General features: G+C 36.7%; 1 protein-coding gene across 3 annotated transcripts; it reads left to right on the top strand.

Moving 5' to 3' along the window:
• The first annotated feature begins 990 nt into the window (after positions 1–990).
• Positions 991–4,491, top strand: LOC114164201 (pentatricopeptide repeat-containing protein At1g77360, mitochondrial). 3 transcript variants are annotated; one of them, XM_028048772.1, is made up of 2 exons: positions 991–2,834; positions 2,926–4,491. In XM_028048772.1, exon 1 carries the CDS (start codon positions 1,270–1,272, stop codon positions 2,710–2,712), a length of 1,443 nt encoding a protein of 480 aa, XP_027904573.1. In that variant the 5' UTR covers positions 991–1,269; the 3' UTR covers positions 2,713–2,834; positions 2,926–4,491. The 3 variants fall into 3 exon arrangements, with proteins under 3 accessions (XP_027904573.1, XP_027904576.1, XP_027904574.1); XM_028048775.1 differs by having other exon boundaries at positions 991–3,326; positions 3,825–4,491; XM_028048773.1 differs by having other exon boundaries at positions 991–3,716; positions 3,825–4,491.
• Positions 4,492–7,687: the final 3,196 nt, after the last annotated feature.

Raw genomic sequence — 7,687 nt, 5'->3', positions numbered from 1 at the left:
GAGAGTTGTAGTGTTGTTTGCGTCACAGTAACCCACCAAATTCAATATATGTATATTTCTCATAAATTTGACAATCACATATTCTTTGAACAAAAAACATGTCTTCCGTAACAATTAACATTTTGAAAACTAAGTTTTTTTTATCAATACATGGAATTAAACTACCAATTAACAAAAATCTCCAAATTTACTAAAAAGGAAATTTCCAAACTTGAAACAAGAACAAACCTATAATTTCATAATTCAATAAAAAAAAACATACTAAGTCACAATCATTAGTTTCTCTTATCTTAAAAGATGTTAATCCAACAACATACTCCAAAGAAAAACACCACGACATGACTATAAATTAGAGAGACGAAAGAAGAACGTTTATTAAGTTCGGAGCAGAACGTAGCTCAAGCCTAAGAGAGCTCATGTTTCAAAAAAGAGAAAAAGACAATGAGTAGTTGCTAAGTAAGGAAATAGAACGAGAGAATGAGTAGCTAGAAAAAAGTCCTAAAAATAACAAGCGGACTAACCTTGAATCCTTTAATAAAACTAACCCAAACTTTTTTAAAACATAAAGGGATATTACATTAATTCTGAACGAAAAAAACCTTTTAATTTTCTTTCATACATACAATATCTAATTCTAACTAAAAAAAATCCTCATCATTTAAACTTAAATATTGGAAACGTACAAGCATTACTAAAATTTAGTTCGTATTTAGATCTCAACAACTCCAATAGAAGATTAATTAAAGCTGAAATTATCATAATTACAACTCTATATTTTCAAGAGCAAAATATACACTTAAAAAGAATGTCTCTTTTCCACCTAACAATCTATATGTTGTTACATTTTTTTTATTAAGTATATCTTAGGTATTAAACACTAGAAAATGGTTTAAGATATTTTTTAATTTCTTATATGATAATACACTTAATTAATTTTATATAGAATACTATAAACTTTAAAGAAAAAAAAAAATTCATTCTTACATTTAGTATGGAGTTGTGAAAATGGTTCTGATGACAAAGTTGAGTTTGCCAACAACATCCCTTCACCACTTCAATTCGAGAGATTCCGAACACAACGGCGGCGTCACCACTATCAGCCACCATCAAACCACCGCGACCTGAAACTCGTTTCACAGAAATACAGTAAATTTTTGGGCATTCGCCACTTCAGACTTGAGCCATCTCCATCATACGTTAGGGTTTGCAGATTCTCCATCGTGGAGCTTGCTTCAGGTGATAATTTGCAACTCTTGCTTTGTCCACGCAATGATTAAGCCTTGTTCTTATAGAAAAAGTATATTATCCAAATGGGGGTTGTTTACGAAAATGCACAGCACAAGTGAGGCGATTCTGGACATTGGAGAAGCGAGCGAGAAAGTGAGCAAGGTTATGATGACGTGTCCCACACTGGCACTTGACACTGCTCTTAATCAAACTGGAGTTAGAGTTTCCCCTGATTTAGTTGAAAATGTTCTCAAACGATTTGAGAATGCGGGCATGTCAGCATTTCGGTTCTTTGAGTGGGCAGAGAAGCAGAGAGGGTACTCACACAGCGTAAGGGCATATCACTTGATGATTGAATCTTTGGCTAGGATCAGACAGTACCAGATTGTGTGGGACCTTGTTAATGCAATGAGGAAAAAGGGCATGCTAAATGTGGAGACTTTTTGCATCATGATGAGAAAGTATGCTAGAGCTAACAAGGTCGACGAGGCTGTTTACACCTTTAATGTTATGGATAAGTTCGATGTGGTTCCAAATCTTGCTGCATTTAATGGTTTGTTAAGTGCTTTGTGCAAGTCCAACAATGTGAGGAAGGCTCAGGAGATTTTTGATGCTATGAAGGGTCGATTCGAGCCAGACGCGAAAACTTATAGCATTTTGCTGGCGGGGTGGGGAAAAGCTCCTAATCTTCCCCGGGCAAGGGAGGTTTTTGGAGAAATGGTTCGTGCTGGGTGTGATCCTGACGTTGTTACTTATGGTATAATGGTTGATGTTCTTTGCAAAGCAGGGAGGGTTGATGAAGCTGTTGAGGTTGTGAAGGAAATGGATGAGAGCAATTGCAGGCCTACATCTTTCATTTATAGTGTCCTTGTTCATACTTATGGAGTGGAGCACCGAATTGAAGATGCTATTGATACATTCCTGGAGATGGAGAGGAAGGGAATCAAGGCTGATGTTGCGGTTTATAATGCCTTGATTGGTGCCTTTTGTAAAGTAAATAAGTTTAAAAACGTGCACAGGGTCTTGCAGGAGATGAAGATCAATGGTGTTGCTCCGAATTCAAGGACCTGTAATGTTATCATAAGCAGTATGATTGGTCAGGGACAGACTGACAGAGCTTTTAGAGTTTTCCGCCGGATGATCAAGTTATGTGAACCAGATGCTGACACTTACACAATGATGATAAAAATGTTTTGTGAGAAAAATGATCTGGAGATGGCTCTGAGAATATGGAAGTTTATGAAATCAAAGCAATTTGTTCCAAGCATGCACACCTTTTCTGCCCTTGTCAATGGGCTGTGTGAAAAAGGTGATGCCGCAAAAGCTTGTGTTGTGCTTGAAGAGATGATAGAGAAGGGAATTCGACCATCACGTATTACGTTTGGGAGGTTAAGACAGTTGCTTGTAAAGGAAGGGAGAGAAGATGTGCTCAAATTTCTTCATGAGAAAATGAATCTTCTTGTCAAGGAGCCTTTATATGGTTGAAAAAAGTGAATGCAGTTGGCAACTAGAAACATATAGCAAGCTTTGAATACTTGATTTTGTCGTCAAAACAGTTTTGTATACTTGGGACCTGCATGTAATATAGAAATCAGACCGCTTAACTTGTAAACTTTTTGCTTTACTTTTTCACTCTGATTTCTGTTATTATAATTTTTATGTTGCTTCTTTCATAAGATTTTCCTTTTCCTCTGGCAGATATGCGGATATTGCCAAGTCCTTCCCAAATATGAAATGCATTGATGATCAAACGTTGTATACCATGTCATGCTGATGATATCATAAGACCATTATCCACTAGATTTTCGAATGTGACATAATGATGTCGTGCATGTTATAGGAAAAAGTTCCTCTAAAGTTAGATATCTCTAAATTAGCATGGGTGTATTCACCCTTTGAATTTGAGTGAGTTAAGATTTGATGCGTCATGATTGATGAAGTTTTATTGGAAGTGAGCGGGTGTTAAAAATATTTGCTTTGGATTTGTCTATAGTGCATTGGAAAATATCCTGATTATCATTTAGTAAAGAAAAATCTTGCGCCAGTGGCTGTTCATGATCTCTGACAAATATCAGTGATGTATGTCACTTACCCTGCTGGTAAAGCTCCCTTTAAAACTTACTTTTATTGATTGCAAACTTAGAGATATGCTTATATTTCCAGTATGTTGTTTCTTTTGGCTCTAAATTTTTAGCTGTTAAAATGCCATTTGAAGTGGGTCTGCATTTCATGATGTCACTTTGTTACGAGCTTGTGTTGTATGTAATTTAATAATGTTGTACATTATACAAATGTGTTCATTTTCTGCAAAAACGGAATCAAATTAGGAATTGTTATTGGGACTAGAAAAATAATTATATTACACTTATTTGGATTGATTTTAATCCTTGGTTAAGATAAAGGTTGTCTGGAAGAAAAATTCAGTCACTTGGGATTTTGGGAAATGGCTTTGTTGTGAGATTTGCGGAAGTTCCGGGTTAGCGTTGAAGGTAAAAGTAGGAATCAATTAGACCATCGAAAAGTAGATTGAACCAAAACGGCTTGCCTACTTTTCTCTTCTGGTGCTCTGATTTTTCTTACTCGTTTAACTTTTACAGGAAGGGAGGGGCTCTTTTTGTTTGATTTGCTGTAGTTAACCACTATGCAATGTGCCTCGGCTACTGGTTTAAAGTTGAAATGAAGCCAATTACAAAAATGACAAATGAGGATAATATGGAGACAGCTAGAGATAGTCACATGGCAGTTGAAATGATGAAAAAAAGAAGAAAAAGCTCACAACCTAAAATAACCAACGGATGGTTATGTGTGGTGAGGCAAATATCATAAAGCTCAAGCTGGTTGGAGAGAGAAAAAGGGAGGAAAAAGTTTAGTGTTTGTTTTCTTGTAAGAAACCCAGTTCGAGGAAATAATACAATTACTTCTTTTTTCCATATAGCTCTCTCTTACTCCTGTTTATTGGTACAATTGTTATATTGGTGCTTTCATAGTGGAAAATATGCACATGAAAGACCTTGCCTTCGATGTGAAGCATTTGATGGAAATGATGAAAGCTTGTGATAAAGGTTACTCGTTTCAATACTATAGGATCAACAATGGAAGAGGATGTTGAAACGTGCTCTGTAGGTGGACTCTTGCTCTTCAAACCTATCCTTCAAGTTTGCAATGTTAAATTGGATTTTTTTTCGTTTTGATGGATTTGATGTTCTCTAATGGATCTTTAAGGCTGAGCAATATTTTTATTATTACCATCCACTTGATACACAACAAATATTTTTATTATTACCATCCACTTGATACACAACAAATGACCATTGTGGTGATTCATTTCGATAAAGATGTGGTTATGTGGTTCCAGATGATGTCACGATCGAATGATTTTCAATCATAAGTTGTGTTCACTAGAGATCTAGTATCGAAGTTTGGACTCTTTCCTCGTGAAGTCTCTCGATCAAATCTGTTCAAACTTACTCAAATTAGTTTCGTACAATATTATTATACTCAATTCATATCAGGTTTACAACATTAAACTGAAATTTTCATGTTTTGATGGATTTGATGTTCTCCAATAGATCTTTAAGGATGAACAATCTTTTGATTATTACCGTACACCTGATGCACAACAATTGACCATAATTATGATACATTTCAACAAATATGTGGTTTTGTGGTTCCAGATGATGTCAGGGTTGCGTTCACAAGAGATCTAAAATCGAAGTCTGGACCCTCCTTTTAAAGTTGCTTAATCAAATTTGTTCAAACTTACATTAGTTATATACAAGATTATTATACTCAATTTACAATTTTAGTTAATCATATCTAAGGAGTTACCATCGAAGCTCTTTTGGATAGTTTTATGGGTGGTCTTATATTGAACATTTGTAGGGATGTAATTGCACAACCCCAACTACTTTGCCCAACTCTAGGGGTGATCATGGATTGGATTTTTAATGATCCAATCCACATCCATTTTGGATCCAAATAATTGGATTAGATTTTCGATCTAAATTCATTTTTTTTAAAAAAAAATAGATTGGATTTTTTAAAAATTCAGATCCAAATATTTAGATCAAATTTAAATTCAGATCTACAAATTTAGATCAAGTTCAAAATTCAAAATTCATTTTTCATAAAATAAATTCAAATTAATTTTTTTAAAACTTGTGTCCATAGAGCTGACACCATAGAATTTAGCAGATTTTTTGTTGGGGCCAACAAGACCAAATTTCAACATAGATGAACTTGGATGACTTTAGAACGAATTTCGATCGGGGACGACGTGACCAAATTTGGGCTAAGGTCGACTTGACAAAATTTCAGTCAAGATGGACTTGACTGGATTCGACTGAATTTCGGTCAGAGCCGATTTTGCCTAATACGACCAAATTTTGGCCAAAGCCGACTTGGCCAAATATGGCCACATTTGTGCCAGGGCCTGATCAGTCAAATTTTGGTCAGGGTTGACTCCACTAAATTTGTCGGTTGGGACCGACTTAACTGAACATGGCCAATTTTCGATCACACTTAGTTGAATATAGTCAAATTTCGTTAAGGACTTACTCGACCGAATACGGCTAAATTTGGACTAGTGCCGACTCGACCAAATTTTGGTCATGACCAACTCAACTGAATTTGGCCAAATTTAGGTCAGGACCAACTCGCCTAAATATGACCAAATTTCGGTCGCGATCGACTCTGCCGAATACGACCAAATTCAGGTCAGGACCAACTCGGTCAAATTTTGGTCGAGGCCAACACGACCGAATTTTGACCGGAGCCGACTCGACTGAATTCGGCCGAATTTCGGTCGTGGCCGACTCAGTTGAATACGGCCAAATTTTGATCGTAATCGACTCATTTGAATACGGCCAAATTTCATCCTAGGTCGTCTCAACCGAATACGACCAAGTTTGGGCCAGGGCCGACTCGGCCAAATCTTAATCGGGGCCAACTCGATTGAATTCGACTGAATTTTGATTGCAGCCAACTAGGCTAAATACAACCAAATTTGGTCGCGATTGTCTCGGTCGAATACAGTCAAATTTTGTCTAGGTCGACTCAGCCCAATGTAGTCAAATTTGGGTCGGGGTGAACTCAACCGAATACTTCCAAATTTTGTCCAGGACCAGCTGGGCCAAATTTCGATCGGGATCGACTTGACAGAATTTGGCCTAATTAAGCCAAATTTTGTACAGAGTCACGCCAACTCAATCAAATACGACTAAATTTGGGTTAGTCCATCTCAACCTTTAGCCTAACCTAACCAAAAATATAAACTGAAAATTTGGATTGAATATTTTGGATTATCCATTTTGAAAATCTAGATTTAGAGTATGGATATACAATCCATAAAATATATAAAATGTAGATCAGATTGATATCCAAATCCAATAAAATGGATTGAATTTTTAATAAAATTAATATTAAATGGATTGGATCATAGCAAAAATGGATTGGATCATGAAAATTAGATTTTTTGTCCATCGTAGTTTAACTTTTCAGATCATCCTTTGCTTCCTTCCGCTCATTTAAGAGTTCAATAAATATAAATTATTGTTGTTATCCTCATAATTTTTATTTTTATGTGTTAAATAAACATTAATTATTACTTTTATCCTCATATTTTTATTCTTTCATTTTTATATGTATTTAATATCTTTTTATTAATACATTTTTTTACAAGAGTATAATTTAAATTTGTTAGTACAAATTTATGGATACATTAATAATTCTTTTATTAAACTTCTAAAATTTCCAATTAAATTGTAAGCTTTAAAGTTTATGAATATAAATTTCAAGGTTTAGTGTTTACGGACGTCAAACGTCTCACGTCGCACGTCTCACGTCGCACGTTTCACGTCTCACGTCGCACGTCTCACGTCGCACGTCTCACGTTTCTCGTCTCACGTCTCTCACGTCTCAAGTCCCACGTCTCACGTCTCTCACGTCCCACGTCTCTCGTCTCACGTCCCACGTCTCACGTTCCACGTTCCACGTCTTACATCCCTTGTCCCACATCTCACATCCCATGTTCCACGTCTCACGTCTCAAGTCCCATGTACCATGTCCCACGAGTCACGTCTCACGTCACACGTCTCACGTCTCACGTCTCACGTCGCACGCCTCACGTCACATGTCCCACGTCTCACGTCTTACTCTTACGTTTCATGTCTCACGTCCCACGTCGTCTCACGTTCCACGTCCAACGTCCTACGTCCCACGTCCTACGTCCCACGTTCCACGTCTCACGTCCCACGACCTACGTCTCACGTCTCATGTCTCACGTTTTATGTCGCACGTTCCATGTCCCACGTATCACACCTACGTCTCATCTTCCACGTCAAACATTGCACATCTCACGTCCCACGTCTCACATTATTGCACTGAAATACTTGATTCTTTCATAAAATAATGGTGCTTTGGTTTACTGGTTGCAATATAGCTAAGATTCTTCTTTGTTGTT

Source organism: Vigna unguiculata, chromosome 9 (genome assembly GCF_004118075.2).
Source record: "Vigna unguiculata cultivar IT97K-499-35 chromosome 9, ASM411807v1, whole genome shotgun sequence".
In the NCBI taxonomy this organism is placed as follows: Eukaryota; Viridiplantae; Streptophyta; class Magnoliopsida; order Fabales; family Fabaceae; genus Vigna; species Vigna unguiculata.
Note: the sequence above shows the minus strand (reverse complement) of the source record. Positions and strands in the feature narration are given on the sequence as shown.

What these genes read in the sequence shown, in the direction of transcription:
- LOC114164201 (XM_028048772.1), top strand. Translation starts at nt 1,270, where the DNA reads ATGATTAAGCCTTGTTCTTATAGAAAAAGTATATTATCCAAATGGGGG.